At 40.0% G+C, this 18,154-nt stretch overlaps 1 protein-coding gene across 3 annotated transcripts; it reads right to left on the reverse strand.

Moving 5' to 3' along the window:
- Nucleotides 1-129: 129 nt before the first annotated feature.
- Nucleotides 130-16,992, reverse strand: LTO1 (LTO1 maturation factor of ABCE1). Of its 3 annotated transcripts, none has more exons than XM_052695230.1 (6): nt 16,864-16,992; nt 16,633-16,738; nt 14,611-14,681; nt 12,264-12,381; nt 3,170-3,242; nt 130-1,427 (listed from the first exon to the last, which is right to left on the reverse strand). In XM_052695230.1, the coding sequence occupies exons 1-5, from the start codon at nt 16,920-16,922 to the stop codon at nt 3,192-3,194; spliced, it is 405 nt and encodes a 134-aa protein (XP_052551190.1). In that variant the 5' UTR covers nt 16,923-16,992; the 3' UTR covers nt 130-1,427; nt 3,170-3,191. The 3 variants fall into 3 exon arrangements, with proteins under 3 accessions (XP_052551190.1, XP_052551189.1, XP_052551188.1); XM_052695229.1 differs by having other exon boundaries at nt 130-2,378; XM_052695228.1 differs by lacking the exons at nt 130-1,427; nt 3,170-3,242 and adding an exon at nt 10,537-11,975.
- Nucleotides 16,993-18,154: the final 1,162 nt, after the last annotated feature.

The following is an 18,154-nucleotide window of genomic DNA, read 5'->3' on the forward strand; positions in this document are numbered from 1 at the left end:
TTATAATATAACTTTTGTATGCCACCTGATGTGGTTCCCGTCAGTTGGGATCCATCACTTGGTGTGATAGGTTATCTTCTGGAACTCTTTAAGTATTTTGTGTGTTTAATCTGTTATGATATACTAGGGTTGTTTGTTGGTTTTTTTTTTTTTAGTTTTTGTTTTTGTTTTTAATTTTTTTTTTTTGTTAATTATAGCATAATGCTAATTTAAAAAGCCTGTAAATCTCATAAATAAGCCAGCTAACAGAGTTGTATGCTGAAGAATAATCTAGCTGTTGCCTGTATGCTGCTAAACCAAAACAGAATTAGAACTCTTTTGAGGCAAATGCAGTTAAGACTCTACATAGTGCATAAACAGAGCATTGCAATGCTACTAGCAGTCGCAGGACCCAGGAGGACTGGATACATTCTGTCCAAATTTCAGGAACATTTCTTACTGCTTACCTCATTAAACACTTCTGTTTGTGGCATCTCTGTGTCTCTGAACCAAACATGATTACTGAGTTAGTGGTTGTTGGTTATGTTACGTGTTACACTGAGTGGCAGTGTGTACTGCAAATTTCTTTCCATATTGTATGTACTGAAATGCCAAATCCAGATACGTGGGTTCATGTGCCAACAGAGATGCTTTGTTTGTCACGTTGTTATAACAATCTGTAGTAAGCAAGCAATTCAGATTTGTACATTTTTATATTGTACTTATTGGCATCACTGGTCTGAAATGCACATTTTCACCAACAGACCTGTAACAGACAAGTTTCCAGCAAAAAAAAAAAAAACAAAAAAAAAACAACAAAAAAAAAACAACACTAAAGTCTAGAAATAAAATTGGTAAAACCCAGTGCCTTCTTGTTGTGTCTTGTTGTGTTTTATTACTTTCACACATTCAGAATGGTAGTAACTGTGTCATGTAACAAATAAGCCACACCACTCTCATTCTGACTGGGCTTTAATAATTGCAACGCTAACATTTTTATCACTGCTTCAGGAAAGCAGGTGTTCTTAGAAGTGGGCAGGTGACTGGCACTCAATTATGCTTGTCAGTGTTGCTCACTGTATGGTTTTGTGCCTGGCAACGCATTTACAGAAAGGGTTTGTTTTAAAAAAAGCCAAGTTAAAATCAGCAGTCTCTTCCTTCCCCCCGCCTCCTAGAGAGCTTTTGCTGGTTACTGGTATCAGAGATGATGAGGAATTAATACAGAAAAAAGCCTGCTACAATACACAAAAAAAGAACTGGACTTGAGAAGGAAATACAACAGTAATGAGGTACGATTACAAAATGAGAAAAACTTACAAACTGTTTGCCAATTCCTTCTCCAAGGTGCCTCTCTGAAAACGATGCGTGTTGCCAATTGCAAGAGCTGGGCACAGCAGCAACAGATCATTCTTTGTGGAGAACAATCACACTTCCTATCTATGTACTGACTATGGAGCATGAGAGGAGAACGTGATGTCAATTACTGCATTAGAAGTATCAACTCACCTGAAATGTCAAGTCTCCCTGGATGACAAGTGGTATCTGCTTTATGAGCTTCCCAGGGACTAAACTGCACGTCACAACCTTTTCTAAGCAGTAACTACTGCAAAGGAGGCTACAATGAAAGCTGCTGACAACTGTTACACACAGTCTAGTGCAAAATCAGTCTGTCCTAGTGCATTCACTCATATGTTTTGAGGGAGGACAGACTTAGGATCCTGATTTGGGACAAACAGCTTTTTGCTGGGGGAAAAAAAAAAACAATGAGAAATTTCAACCTGCTTTCTGTTGAACGTGTTAAGTGGTTTTTGCCTTTTCTATGATGTTTTACACTATTAAAATCAGATATTCTGTCACTTCAGTAGGTTTAAGTCCTGACTGTCAGCTCTGCTATTTACATTTTCTTTCTCTTAAGCATCATTTCTGAATGCAGCCTACTAAATTCAAATGTATTATTCACATTGAAAAGGGCAGGATGACAAGAATGTAGCAAGAAAAACAATTTACTATAGGCTGTAAAAAATCTGCACATTCAGCTAGGCTGCGCTCTTGCTCATTAAAAGGAAAAATACTTTATTACATCAGATGGAGAAGCATACACAGAAAACATCCAAAAGATCTCCAAAACCACCAATTCCATTGCTGAATTAAGACTGGCAAACTCGTATCTTTTATGAATATTAACATCACACATTCTTTATTAAAGAATAAGCAGGGTCCATTAAATGCAGAAACTGGAAATCCACTTATGTGGAAGCATACTGGCATTTAAAGGGATGGAAAACTCCAGATAAAGGAGAAAGAGAAGCTTGGAGCTACTGTTTCAGGAGAGCCACAGGAATGACCCAAGCAGGTGGGCTAGATGCTCTGGTAAGATTCCTAGTAGTGTCACTGAAAAGCTACAATGGGACAAAGGCAGTAAAACTACAAATGATGGCATTTCAATGGAATCCCATCCCATCAACATCTCAACAGTTTCTCAGTGATCCCGTTAGCACCTGCACAGCCATACTAAAAAACTGCCAAATATTTCCAGCCACAGTTTTTACGAATACTCTTACTTAAAGAGAAAACTGGCACTGCGTGCTCTCAGTGTACCACGAACAAGGCACGCATGCAGCATCTGAACTCTGCATGGGCTTTGCTGCTGTGGAAGCACCACCCCGCAGTACAGGGACAGCTTCTGGGGTCCAGGCTGTACACAGCACTTCCAGCCAACTCCTGAAAACAAAAACCAACGCTCTGCAGAGGATCAATTCCTACCCTGAACAGCTCCTGTTTTGGGGGAGCAATACCTACAGTACACAGATTAATTCCAAAAACAGTTTTTACCTTTCCAATCTCCCTCTCTGGGTTGTGGAGGTTGTATTTAGTGCTGCTAGAGGTCTTCTCACTTACACTGTATGAAAAAAAGAATCCATCTGTGTGGATTTCACCTCTGTTCTTATTTTACTTATGGCTTATGCTACCTTTTCATTTATAATATCTTTGAAGAAAAGCAACACTTAGTTTTTATTTCAGGTAAAGAACCCATCTCAGTGTAGCAACTCATCTTGAAACAACACCAAGCCTGCACATTCATTTAAAGACAAATAGAAAGTTACACTCCTGTCATATTCGAAGTATAGATTAGGGCACAGCTACAGCACAATGTTCCCAACTAAAATGTTTGTCATATGGCGAGGCCTACCTGAAAGCCAAAGGCTGCCCACTCAAATCAGACCTCGATTACCTCTGCTCATCTCTGACTGACCTGGCACGAGCTGGAAAACAAAGAAGCAAAACATGAACTTAAGCAAATGTTGCTTAAGTCGTATGTGGTAACAAACTTGGATGGGGTGAGCGGTGAAAGCATAGGGCTTCAATTTGTATGTGAGTGCATGCGACTCACAGAACAGAAATCACTATCTATTCACCATTCTCAACCCGAGCAAATAAATTTTGGATGATATGTTGCTGTAGTGGTGGGGCTTTTTTATTTCACCCATCACACCTGAGTACCTGTGGCACTTGTCTGCTTCCATCCAGATGCTATATGCCATTAAATGCCTGGTCTCCTGCGACAGCTTATGAGTTACCTACTGCCTGTGAGGATGTTACTTGTAACATTAGCACCAGTCTTCAAGGAGTTGGGCTGAGATGAGCAAACCGTTTAACAAAGGCCACTAAGCCACCACTAGAGCATTACGACAGCTTGCCTGAGCCAGCACTGAACGAGTGACCCGGTGTCCTAAGTCACTGCTCTGATGGCAGACTGTCTGAAACAGACAATTGAGCTTTTGATGTTTTATTTCTCCTTTTATTAGATTTTATCGCTATAGATTGTTTGAATACACGGTATTACTTTTGAACAGCTTTTCTGCTCCTTCAGCACACACGGGCCATCGTTCTTTACATTTGGTTGCTGGCGACGTTAATTACGAAGAACAGCTCTCCAGCAAATTTACTCCCCAAGCTTTCCAGAAGAAATCAGCAGTTATTTTCTCAAAACTAGCCATTATTTCTTATAATTACATTTATTTCATTTTTGACTTTATACATCTGTAGCTGCTTCAGTCATTCACTGGGCCCACTTTGCTTCTTTTACACAATGTATCTATCAACTGCGTATTAATCCTGGCTTTTCTTTTCATAGAAGCCCTTGGACTGCAAAGAATCAGACAAGTTCCTCCTTTATGGACAATACAGTTTAAACTGATCACCTGAGAATTCCAGGCAAATCCCAAGTACAGCTCCTTGTAAATGTCTCTCCAGGTTTTTCTCTAACATGATTTCTCTCATTATTTCTGAAACCACTGATGCTACTGGATTGCTCGAGCAGTCTGTCCCCACCTTATAGCATAAAACAACTTCTAACATCATGACATGCAGTTATAATGTACTTATGGTTAAGGTGGTTTACAAACTCCCAAACTGTGCTCAAATAAATCATTCTCCATTTCACTCAGCTATCCCAGATATGACGCAAAGTGATGCTGTAAGTTTAAATGGTTTTAAGGTTACAAGGTGCTTCAGTAACTGTGGCACAACCAAGGGTGCTCTCAAGAAAATACACTGCAAACACAATCTCTAGATTTCCTTTAAGAATTACATACTATTATGTATTCTAAGTTACATACTAATATCGTTCTGAGTTTCAAACATTCATTTGTTTCTACGTGTATTCCAGAGACTATTAAGTGCTTATTAACAATAGATTGTTTTGTTTTTTTTTAAGAAGGTAAGTGGGGTCTCAAAAATTCAGTGTCTGCACATACACTACACTACACTACACTACAAAAAAAAAAAAAAAAAAAAAAGCCAGTTTAGAGAACAATGTGGGCATGTGTTTTTAAACTACTGTTCGTGCAGTCTGGTCAGGACTGTGTGACACAGTATACAGTGTTTTGTCATCCAAGGAATGTCTTTGATCAAGAGTTTATGCAAGAAGGAAAAAAAAGCCATGAAACCCTAATCCGTTCCCACAGTCCAGTAAACGTGAGCTGGACAAACAGTGGACAATAGCAGTAAAGCTTGCTGCTGGAACAATAGCTGCAACTAAAAAAATTAAAGGGTTGCTGACTCACAGTTCCTACAATCAAGATTCCACGCGGTGTCGATTATTCCACAGAATCCTGAAGAAGCTGAAAGTTACAAATTGCAGCTAAACATTACATGGATAGAAAGCAGCAAATCGTGCCGCTGAACAATCAGCAAGGAAGGAGACAGTGACAAATCCTGATGCTGACTCCGCTTAGCGCGGAGCTGAGATGCAGGAACTGAATAAGCAATCCTCTTCCTGCCAAAACAGGACTTTTGCTGAAAGTAAACTCCATAATTTGATTATAAACAAATAGTAGTTTAATTCTTTCAGACAGTATTCTACTATTCCAGATGCCATCCATACATATTCTGCTCTACAGACACTTTCTGATGTTGGAATAGAAAAGCTAGATGCTATTTCTTGTACCTATTCAGAAACGATCTGTATGCTATTTTGCTATGACGGATGGACGGACGGAAGGAAGGAAGGAAGGAAGGAAGGAAGGAAGGAAGGAAGGACGGACGGACTGTGGAATTGGCTAATTACGTATATATATATGAAAACCAATACTGTACAGCAAGCCACTTCAGATTCAACTGGCACTTTCTATAGCTTTCATACATTTTATATGAGAATGAATGGGTACTACTTTACATTAACGAAGATCTCCAAGGTCTTGCACACTGGTTATGTCTCAGACAAACATAATGACCATGTTTCCTTCTGCAGAATATTACATCATTTGGTAGAGCTATATGCTACTCAAGAGTTGACTTAAATATTTTACTTAAAGAATCCTAGGGTGAGAAATGCTGTAAGAATATAATTATTACACTTAAGGAATAAAAAGTCCTGTGATTAAGGCAAGAATATTCAGTGCAGTGCTAGTGATAGTCATGTTAGTTCCAGATGAATTAACTACAGTGAAGAGCCTCAGCACCAGACTACTCTAGTTAGCCTTTACAAGTCAATTTTAGACACCAAAAGTTGCAGCTTGATCACAGTACTCATTTCATCTCTCCAAGATCTCATCTTCTCTGGTGATATCTCCCTGACAATGTGTACTGTCATAACTCTGTCCATTAAAAAACAAAACCAAACAAACTTGAGACAGAATGCAAAATGAGAATCTTCATAGTTACTTGTCCAACTATGAAAGCTGAAGTTTTAGGTTATAATTAGTCCAGAAGAAGCTGCTATGAGAAACTGCAAAGGGTAGTAATATTTCAAAGGCATTAGTATCCACACTGCATTGTACCCGAGAATATGAAGAATTACAATTTTCATTTGAAACCAAAGCCTTTAAGAAGGTCTTGATGGGACTCATCACACACATGTACATGCCTGATCCTGCTTTGTTACAACCTCCTCTGGTGTGCCTTTGGAAATAATGATTCCAATCCAGATGGACTTCAGCTAATTGTAGTATTTCAGAAGCTTTTAAACTATATCCTTAAGATCATCAGACACACAATCAACAGCACTTGGTAATAATTAGTTCTTCACATTGCTAGCACTGCAGAAACTGTTTAAGAAAATAATGACCCTGACAAGGAGCTCTACCTTCACTTTGAGTGCCCACTTTACCTCCAGAAAATGCCACTTATTAGTATAGACAATTCCTCTCAAACATTCAACACTGTAATTACAGGACATGATAAAAAAAAACACAGATGTGGTTTTTAGGTCACTAAGGAGGAAGGTACATGCTCTTATTGAAGAATAAAACTTGAAAACAATCTGAAATTGTTAAATCAGATCTTGAAACAGAAGGCTGTATTTAATAAAAGCCACAGCTTTTGCAGATTCTAAGTAAATAATAAATAATCAGTATTAGATCCAGGACTATTGGTTGCACGATTTTTAGAAACACAAGATTAGATTCAGAATGTATTCAAAACGTGTGTAGATGCACACAGAACAAAAAGATGTGAACAGGACAGGATTTATGGATTTCAAACTTTCCAAATTCACATTATGTGATCTCTTAATGTGGGTAAGTTGTCTTAAAAGAATATAAGTTCTAACGCTAAAGCACTGTGGAGCAAGAAGGTGCAGGCACACTTCTGAATGAGGGATCTTGGTTTGTTTCAATGAGAGACACTATTTACAGCCAAAGTGTAAATAAACTTTCATGAATACACCCAAGGGCTCAAATTCTTCCACCTCTTCCAAAACAAAGCATTTGTTCATACACGTTCATACTGAACTACTGGAAAATTAAAGCTCTCAATTCTATCTCAAGATTTCTAATGCATACTCTACAATAATCGACAGAAGTGTGCTATCTTTCTAGAAACCCTAAGGACAGACCAAAATGGGTGCTTGACTCACTCTTCCTCTAAATGATGCATTACAGACATCTGGCAACATGAGATTGCACAGGTTCTATGTACAGGATAGAAAACACCACTGCTTTTCTATTTTATACCTCAATAGCAATCAGATCAAAAAGTCACATAACCAAACTGGGATATCAGGCTTTCCTTACAAATTCAAATACAAATTACAGTAACCTTGTTTCGGGAAGACATAATAGGATTCTCCTGCTTTCTGAGGGAACGTTTGTTTTCTCTGATTTCACAATTTTCTGTTAATTACAGGTATCTCTTCAGAGCTGAACTCGATCCCATTCACATTACAGTTCATGGCAAATGGAATGGAATTGTACTTGTTTAATGAAGACGGAGCAAGCATTTTAATAATGACTTTAACTTGAAGGTTTTAATCTGTAGGAGAACAGTTAGTCACAGCTTGAGCTGGTGACTGAGCACCTGGTGAAGAGGTGTGGCTGGCCCAGGGGGCACAGGCAAATTGTTGGCACCTGTGCTCCCTGCATGACCAGAAGGTGTGGACCGAGGGTGGAGCCCTTCTGATCTCAAGTAAGGGCCAGCTGCTAAAGGGAGAGCATCTCTTGGGCCTTGGCTGTTTCTTGAGAAGGGGTGCTGCGTAGCCAGAGATCCAGTTGGGTGAGTTCAGCTCTGCTTTTTGTATGTGACTATTGGGGTACTTGCAAGTATTGCTAAGAACCTGCTGGAGTGATTCTGCTTCTTTGTGAGTAGAGCACCATCCTGGTTTTTTGTCCTCCTCTAAGTTCTTTTTGAAAATCTGTGTATAGAAATGCAGTCTCAGTAAAGAACTTTTACTGTGTTGATGTAGTACAATGTCACAGATAACCGACAAAGTCAGGTTTACATGTCCTAGTAATGACTGATTTGGGATTAGCAGCCAATGACCCCATGACTATAAGACAACACTGAAATCAGAATGGAATTCTGCAGGGAATTAATTCACTGTAGTCAGAGATGAGCTTACCTTTCCTTGTTGATGCCTCAAAACTCCCCATTTCTTGTACTCTTGTAATTTAGAAATGAAAACTGTAAGTCTTTTCAAGTGAAATGACTTTAATACACTAGCAGTAATTAGCTTTGCATTCACTCTTAAAATGAAAAATGTATGCTCAACACTTTAAGTCCACAAAGAAACAAAACAAGCCAGAACGCAGCCCCAACAAGTCAGAAAATTAAGAGTTAAATATTTCAAGTGTTCCTCCCTAACTACTGAGCATAACTAGCAGTGGTGAATAAAAACATATTAAAATGCATTGCTGTGAGTCTTAGTAACTTCAGTATTTTTGGCAGAAATCTTCCATGCTACTTGTTTTTATCAGATCAAGTATCTCCAGGAAGACTTAAACCACTATGATTGCAGAGCCACAATCTGTCCTACTTTATTAATAACTGATAGTGCAGTCTACAAGACTGCATTTTTCCCTTCCAGACCTTAAAGCATTCCTGAAGTTGTGCAGTCAGTTGCTGAGACCAGACAATGTCGGAGTGACTGTTTCACGGATGCTTTATTCAGCCTCTCCACACACAGATCTCCTGACAGTCTTTAATTTCAGTTTAAAACCTGTTTCCACCAGGGTCCTGACAAGATGAGTAACCAAGATGCTAATGAAACCTTTCACAAGAGTTTTTCATTAATTTCTTACGGATTTAAGAAAGTGTTAGCAAGACGGGCACCAAAAGAAGAGAAAAACATATGCCCTACATTTCATGAAACCAGACAGTCTTTTGAATACCCTGGCCATCCCAAATATTAATGATTTTTTGTTCAAAAATAGCACTGTAGTTGACTTAAGCATGTATCTTTCACAGGTTTTTGCTAACCCTTATGTTCTTCGTTTCCTAGGTTTCTCCTCTGATCAACACAACCGAAAGTAGAAGCATGTAAAAAGCCAGGTCCTCCTAGTCACTCTTGATGTCAGTAAGTAGCACATCCTGATGTACCCAAGTAATTAAAATGCAAGATTATTTGCAAGGCGTCACACTGATTAAGACAAACCAATATTCATCATGTAATCTGGTCTTTAACTCCTTAGTTGTCACTAAAAAACCTCCTCTGTGCTGTGGAGACTAGCATTAAAATCCTGAACGTCACAAGAAACCCTAATCCACAACTCTGTTACAGAAGATATTTTTTAAAAGTTTGCACTGAAGAACTGCATGATTACATATCTAACTGTAGTTCATATAACACAAATTATCATGCCCACATAAAAGATGATCAGAAAAACAGAGGTGTGCACACACCTGTAGCTAAGTTAAGGACCTAAAGCTGGCATATCCCAGGTTGAAATCAGAGATGCTACAATCTTTATAGTTATTTTCATATTTATGTTAGCGATTGATATTAAAATATAGATTTTAATAGAGGAGGATAGTAAAGCAATAGCAGAAATTTAGCCATGAGATTTAAAAATAAGGTGTTAAGTGACTGATCTGCAAGGATCCATCTTCTCCTCAAGAAAACAAAATGAATTTCGTATTCAATACAATCTCTAGAGAAGCACTTAGCATGTCACTTACATAGCACACACTTCTAGTCATCAAATGCACCACAGATACTTTGAGCTCTCATCTCTTTCCCAGTTTTTCTACGCATTTTTGCAAGCCATGTACAAAGATTCCAGAAAAGATCACTTGTTCAAACTTGAATGCTTAGACATCCAGTGTTTACTTCTCTTTGTACAATCATTCAGAAGAGCAATAAACTGCCCTTCTGACACCAGATCAGCTTGGGGGGAAGGAGGACACTTATTTTAAATGTAATATCTAGCTTTTGACCAAAAAAAAACACTGAGTCAGTCACAGCTGAATATTAGCACATTCTCACTGCTTTGAAGTAAATGGGTTAAATAGCATGATTTGTGGGGAAAAAAAGTGTTAATTTGTGGATCCTGTGACAGCTTTTTCAAATTTAGCTTTCTCTGAAGAGAATCTAAAATGAAATTACATTTCTCTGGTAAATGACCTCTCTGTTATGTGTCTACTGATTTATTGAGGCTATATGGTATGCTCTTTTTTTTGCTTAGGTCTCAGGTGCTCACACACTGGAGCTTGTTCACACTGCCCAATGGTTTAAGTTGCACAATAATTAAAAGCCATACTTCAGCTGCCCTAAATGAAGCTGCCAGCAATGCTGTCATGTCACTTCCAAAGTCTGAAATAAAGAAACAAGCCACAAATAAATCCTACCTCAATACTACTTTATTTCAAAAGAAGGCACCACATTGTTAGAAGAGCTGCATCATGCATGCATGTGTTCTGCACTACTTGAACAACTTCATCTTAATGAATACTTGTGAACTATTACAAGAAGCATTACTTACAGGCTATTTTTAAACAGTATAAAAACCTCCTCCACTAGATGGCTCTGACAGTATATACATCAAAGCTGTTTGAACACTTATAGATTTATGTATGTACACCCATAAGTAACTATTAACAAAGGCAGCTGATATTGACACATTCATGTACTCAGGAATCAGACAAAAATAAAAGATGACTTTGAAATGGAGTCAATACATATGCACACAGGTATACATTCAACAAAATATCTGTATCTTTTTAGTCCAAAATAACAATAAAAAAGCAAAACATATGCCCTTGCATTCCAGATGCAAATGCATAGTAAACATTTTCAAAGATTTAAGCTGCACCTGTGCTCCCCATGTGACCAGAAGGTGTGGAGCCACCCTGGGCTCATATAAGAGCCAGACACTGAAGGGAGAGCATCTTCTGGGCCTTGGCTGCTTCCTGAGAGTGGGTGCTGTGTAGCCAGAGTTTCCCTTCACCAGCAGGGTGAGTTCAACTCTTTTTCTGCACGTGACTATCAGTGTACCTTTGCCTAGTATTGCCATCTGTCAGAAGTAATTTTGCTTCTTTGTGGGCAGAACAAGTAGCAACTTCTTCTAGTAGCCATGTTTCTGTTACTGATAACTTAAATTGCTAGGGTTTGGGTCTATTTGTTCTTGTTTTGTGATGTTTGGATAAGTCTGCAAAACTAGCATAGGAAAAAAAACACAAGATTCACACTCTGAGTTGCAGCTACTTTATGAACTGGTATCTTAACCTTCCTTCATTTGTGTTCTTACTTCATGTGTATTCTACCTTCCCCCACAGAGGTGTTCACTACTGCAAGCTCTGTAGGCAACTGATTCAATCTTCACCTAAAACAACCTACACATTGTGTAAAATGGATGATCTACATATGTAGATTTTTAAAAAATAATATACATTCTTTAAATAAGAAAGCTTTGCATATGCATGTGTTTTCCTTTTAAGGAAAGGCTGGTGAAGAGTGAATCAAATACTTCTATTCAACAGGCTTTCAGTGTTTCTATAATCCTAAATAATGCCATGAGATTAAAAAAAAAAAACACAAAAAAACACCTCGACAAATATAAGAAACCATCAAATGTTTTGTGCTTTTTCTTTACCACTTTAATATTTAACATCTCTTTGCTACTTGGATTCTGTTTAAAACAAATGAACGCTTTTCCAGTTATCTGTTCTTTCATACGCCTTTTTTCATCCACGTTTATCTTCAGCTTTTATATTCAAAATGTAAGTGAAGATCTTTCATTACTGACTCTAAAATCAGATCGAATATTTAGCATTGAACAAACCTAAAAAAGAATAATGAGAGTGTTCTGATGCGTCCATTTTCCAAAAGGAAATTCAACTAAACTACTAATTCCTCCTTTTCTATTTATTCTTCTGGTCCTGCTTGTAATTCACTGTCAAACAATATTTTCAATTTTCCATTTATTTAATTTCATTCTTTTATTTTGCATTTGCTATCAATCAGGAAATTTTCAACTCAAAGCTTTTTTACTATGACTGCAAAAGGAGATGAAATATTTACAGAAAGCAATACTATTTTGTGCTAAAAATAACAACTTAATCCTACAAACCTGTTTAAATTTTCCTCTGATTTTTTCCAGATCATCTTGAAGCTTTTCGTAAGTGGGGTCTTCATATGGGAACTTCTGAATCATTCCTATTAATGAATCCAGAGCCCTTATCTTTTTACTGAAAAAAAAAAAAAACCAACAAAAAGTAGTAAATAACAGTAAGCCTCCCAAAGAAGTCTTTTCCATCTGTCAGTATGAAAACTGTACTTTATGACTCAGAGCATAGAATCCAGCCCTCTGTCCTTATCTCACTCAAATTGCCTCATACATATTTAAGGCATCATCAGAAACCAAGCTTGGTACAACTGACAAATGTAAGGCTTTTCTTTTAACTTACTTCCCAAACGCAGACGTCTGGTCAGGAAACACAGAACTACCAATTAGATGTGATAAATGCAATAAGAAAGCTCACCAGAACATGTACTGAGATATGTTCTATGAGATAGCTGAAAGCAAGCTGACATTTTGTTCAAATTAATCAAAACTGGTCAGAAAAAAGCATTAAGTTCTACTAAAGGAAAGTAATAATCAATATTTGGAAGCACATGTATCTGCATGTGTATAGAAAACTAGAGAAAAGTAAGAAAAAGAGAGAGGGGCACCTAGAAGTATAGCAGATGTATTTCTGCTGCAGACAGAAAATAAATTATGCAGAGACCATAAAATATCAGACATGGAAAGAGAGCATTGCTAGCATCACCAAAAAAGTGAACTATCTGTGACACCTAATTCCCTTGCATGTCTAACTGGCTTAGGGAAACAAGCTATGATTAATTACTGATGGTGAATTACAGCTCCCTCAGAAGACAGCCTCAGTGGTTTAACATGAAGGTCTGTCTTGGATGATGGGATGAGTGTATCTGTAAGAACAAACAGTGCTCACTGGGGATATATTGCTTCCACAGTGAGTGTTCAACTCAAGTCCTCGTGAAGTCTGAATAACACTCATGTATGAAACTTTATTCAGTGCCTTCCTTCAGTGCATTCTAATTATTATTCAAGCATGTCAGAAATAATGAAGTTTGTTAACAGCTCAGGAAAACAAATGTGTCCAGTTAAAATTTAAACAAATTAACAGAAATAAAATACTGTGTAAGAATTAAACCATTTATGTAATAATAGTCTGCTGAAAACTAAAATGTAAGCTGTTTAGGTTTTAATGTACTAATGAACTTCATCTATCACTTTACTGTTAAAGCATCCTTTGGAAACTATCGTTTAATTTTCAGACAATGAACTGGGGCCCAAGTTTTTATTCAAGTGGATCTATTTAGGAGTTTCTAACTGCCATGAAGCACATGGATACTGCACTTCACAGAAGAAAATGTTACTGAAACAATAATGCCACCAGTTCTATCAGCTCCTAGAGGACTTCAGATAGTCCAATATATTCTCCCTTTTTTTTTTTTTTCCCAAGGAACACACTCTACTCTGAGTCTTCAGAAAGCTGTTAAATCGAACATAAAGCACACAGGTGATGGGTAGTGATGAGAAAAGATGAATTATAACAGTATTTTCAGGTACCTAAATAACAACAAAAACGCAGTGCAGGAAATCTATATGCTTGATTCTGTGCAGTCTAAGTACTATCGTAACAAAGAAACTATTTTTAAGTGAAAATATTGTGTAGCTTTTAAAATCTCACCCCTGTAACACTCACAGCTTTTAAGTAATTAAAGAAGCTCTGAGATGGGTTTGCAAACCCATCTGTCTGTGGTGGAGTCTGTGGTGCAAGAGCAGTAAGAGTTGCTAGGATTTTGTATGCACGTGTTATTCTCCATACTGAGAACAGAATGGAAGTTGGGAGGGGGGGGGGAAGCAGGTTTTAAGGGATGGCTGGAAGTTATTCAGTCTGCCTTCTGCCTAAAGCACGGCTAACCTTAAAGCCCATTGAGGTTCTTTAGGACCACTTCCAACCAAATTGTGGAAAACCACAAGGACAGGGCTTTTGTCCTCAGCAGGGACAACCTATCCCAGTACTTAAGAGGTCATGGTGGAAAGAACCTTCTCTTTATGCCCAATTAGTACATCAATTGTTTCAACTTGTGAAAAGTGTCTGTTATTCTTCCACTGTGTGCTGCTGCAAGAAATGCATCTCTAGAATTTCCCTTTGTGCAATGCAAGTAGGCATCTCCATCCTCTCTTTTTCAGGCTGACGAAACCAAGTTCCCTTATCCTCTTTTTAGCATCAGATGGTCCAGAGTGCAATGCCATCCCAGACACCATCTATCTGCTCACCCTTCTGTTTTTCAGATTCCTCTTTTTTAAACTGAAGAGTAGGCAAAACTGGGCACCATAACTTGAAACAACTATTAAAGGGATATGACTTATACTTTTAAAACCCTACCTGTTCTTTTCATCTGTACATTTTGGGAGCAGACGCTGCCAGGTCAGTGCAAATCCAAGGTAGCTGCCAATCTGTGAATTTTTAAGAATGTCATGGAGGGAAAAAAAAAACAACACATATTTAATATTTATGTGGTCAGAGAGAAGTAAAGCTTTATATTCTTAAACAAGCCATTGGATATACAAATATATTTCCACATTGAAAGGCTTAGAAAATGGTATGTGTCCTTTGAACCACAAAATTTATGAAACTGATAAGTTATTGCCAAATTCCACTTCAATCTGTGCATGCACCTGCCACTTAAATTTACAAGACACAATTGGACTTGGAAGTTCCTTTAGCCTGCAAACTTCATCAGAATACAGTGGGAACATCTGCAAGCTCTAGTCTTCTGGGAGTTATGTTTGTTAAAATACATGTGGTTAGGAGCTGACATCTCCAGAAATGCTCAAACTTAAAAAAAAGTGAGGCAATTTCATCTGTATGCACCAAAGCTGTTTGGAGACCTCAGGTAAGTGGAGACACCAACAGGTTCACTTCATGCAGCACCAAGTTGCAGTGGTCTGGGGATGCTGGCCTATGGATGCTTTGCAGCAGTCTGCTCTGCATAATTAGTGATGCACTACCACATGGGTGCAGTACCAATCTTCCACTTGAGCCCAAGCACACACTGTATATAATATTACCTCAGGGACATGCTGGAAAACAGGCATATTTTAAATGTAATCTTGTTTTAATTCTTAAGCAAGCAAGCCATTGTCAGATCAGTATTATTCTCCTTAAGACAGACAATAGGCTGACAGTTCAAAGATAACCTATGTCATTCTTTCACTTACTTAGTATGACAGTGAGACTGTAAACAGATAATATTCTGGAACCTCCCAGTATCAGTAGATTAGAGCACTTCTCTTGCAGTCTATATAGGACTATGCTGTATAAAAGTAGTCAGTTTTAGAAGCTGTTTAACTGTCATCTTGGAACCGAACAGCTGTAATGTTGATAGGAAAATAAGCACTGGTCATCTTCGTATCACAGTCAAGTGACAAAGTTTTACAATAGCTATCCTTTGAGAGTTTGCATTAACTGCTTTTGTTTCATATTGGATTAATACCACTGCTGTTGTTCTTTTAGTAGCAATCTTTGAGCCACAAATTCTGCCTGTATTACAAATAGGAAAGAGGGTGACAGAGACAACCAGTACTGTCTGGTTGGGACATAATTTGGGTAAGAAACAACATTCCCTGTTTCTCCCCTACGCTGAGCCACAGAAGATGGTCCAGAGAGCCTTTAGATACAACCTTAGGTTATAAAAGTAAACGTGTACTCCATCACCAACATGTTCCAAGCAAACTTGTTTGTCTCTTGTCCTCTCCTTCAGGGAAATAAAATACAGAACTCTATTTGCAACTGCAGTAGAAATGCTAAGTCATGGCTTGAAGCAGTGATTGAGCACCTGGTGGGAACGCAGGGCCAATCTAGGGGAGCACAGGTGTATGTAGTGCAGCTGAAATGACAAGAAGGGTTGGAGTCAGGATCCACCCCTTCCCAGACCTCATTTAAGGGTTGCTGGTGGAGGTGAGGGTATCTTGCTGGAGCTCCCTGTCTATTTGAGGTAAGCAGATTTCCTTTGTTTTTGTGCCCATGGTAGCTGCATTTGAGCACGTCCTTACTTGTTGCAGCCTGGGACTTCGCTTTCCTGCTACCACTGCTGTGTTTTCCATCACATTATAGAGTTACAGCAACCACCTCAGAAAACACAACTAAAACTGTGTAATGCTGGTGAAGCTTATGACAGCACGTTCAGTTTTAATCTCTGTATTCTACAGAGTAACTGCTGTAGTTTTCTGTGTGCCATCAGCAGCAGCTGCAGACTGCCTGGAAAGCTCCTAGAATGAAGCCTGCAGGGCTCACGCTACCTATACACTGGATTTTGCTCGATGGATTCCTTTGCAAGAACCATTCCGTAAAGGAAAAAAATCAAAAACCCACAACGAACTGCAATTCCTGAGCACGTCTCCTTACCTCAGCGCCGATCTTGGCGCCATGCAGGCCGCCGCACCTCCGCCCCTCAGCAGCCCCCGCCTGGCTGCCCTCGGCGTACCCCTCCTGGTAGCCCTCCCCGTGAAACCTGCAAGGACAGACGGCTATACGCCTTCCTTTCCGTTTCGCGCCGCCATCGCGGCCGGGTTCGGCGCTCCCTCCCTCCCTGCCGCCGGGAGGGCCGCTAGCCATTGCCCCCCGAAAGCTCCCGACCTGTCATCGGCCATCACGATCTCATCAAACATGTCCGAACCCTGGGACGGGGCCGCCATCGCGCCGCCACACAAGGGGCCGGCGCAGCGCTCAGCACGCCGGGAGACGACGGCGAGCCGGAGGGGCCGCCTCGCGGTGCCCCAGTGCGCAGGCGCGTAGCCTCCCGCCTCGCAGCACCTGAGCGCTCGCGCGTGGCGGGCGGCGCTGCGCTCCTCGCAGCAGCCGCCTAACGGGCGCAGCGCCCCGCCGGCCTTGCAGGCAATAGGGGGCGCCAAAGCGCCGTCGGTGCCGCGGCTCTCCGGAGCTGTGCGCCGGGTGCACAGCGGGGCGGGGAGGTCCGGGAGGGGCTGCGTTGTGCAGGGTCTCCGTTCACGTGTCGGCCCGTGGGCTCGCATCTGTTGTCCTGCTCCACTGTCATAAACGCGTTGTGTTCAGTAACCATCTGGTGCAAGTGGAAATAAAGGTGTTTCTGAAGCTACGAGCTACCGCTTTCGTCTTGTTTTGGAAGTTAATGACAAACAAGTGCTTTGATCTCAGTAGGCAGGGGGCTCGATTCATTATGCTGCATACGCAGTAGTATTCTAGCAGGAAAGCTGCCAAACTGCCCTCACGGGTCCTCAACAATCCTGTCACAAATTCACCCCTACTTCAGCATCCAAATGACGCCTGCTCCCCACAGCCGTTCGCATCCCAGGGAAACACAGCTTTACTTCATCGTGTCAGCTGGCACCCGCACGTTTGTGAGGAAGGGAAGTGCATTTATTTAGCTTGCCACGTCTCTGCTCCTGTACAAAGCACAGCTGTCCCAAGTTCTCCACAAACAGTTTCAGTACTTGGAATAGAGATAGCACTGATCCTCCGAGCCTGAATAAAGGTTTTACAGCCCTTCACACCTCCCCAGAGTGGAAATGGAGATGCCCAGTATCTCCTTTTTGTAGCTTTCTCACTACTCGCATTTACACATCATAGCTTCTAACGCGGACTTCACAAGGAGGCATTTGACACCTTACCTTTTAAAACCTTTTAGGGCTGTAAAATGTGCTGCTGCAAATGGAAGGGTGGCAATTGCCCTGTTGCCCTTGGGTTGCAGTGGTCAGCCAGGACCTTTTCACAGCGGTGCCGGTGTTTGCATTCCCACAAAGCTGAGGACAATGGTGTTCCAAGGTTTTCCTGCACAAGTCAGGTGTTTGTTGGCAGGGAAAGCATTTTTACAGTAATCATTCTGCCTCAAGCTGGGATCCTGTCACATTTCATAAGCAAAATGGCTAGGCCTGGTTAGAGCTCAGATGGG

Source organism: Tympanuchus pallidicinctus, unplaced genomic scaffold (assembly GCF_026119805.1).
Source record: "Tympanuchus pallidicinctus isolate F22 unplaced genomic scaffold, pur_lepc_1.0 scaffold3, whole genome shotgun sequence".
Taxonomy (NCBI): Eukaryota; Metazoa; Chordata; class Aves; order Galliformes; family Phasianidae; genus Tympanuchus; species Tympanuchus pallidicinctus.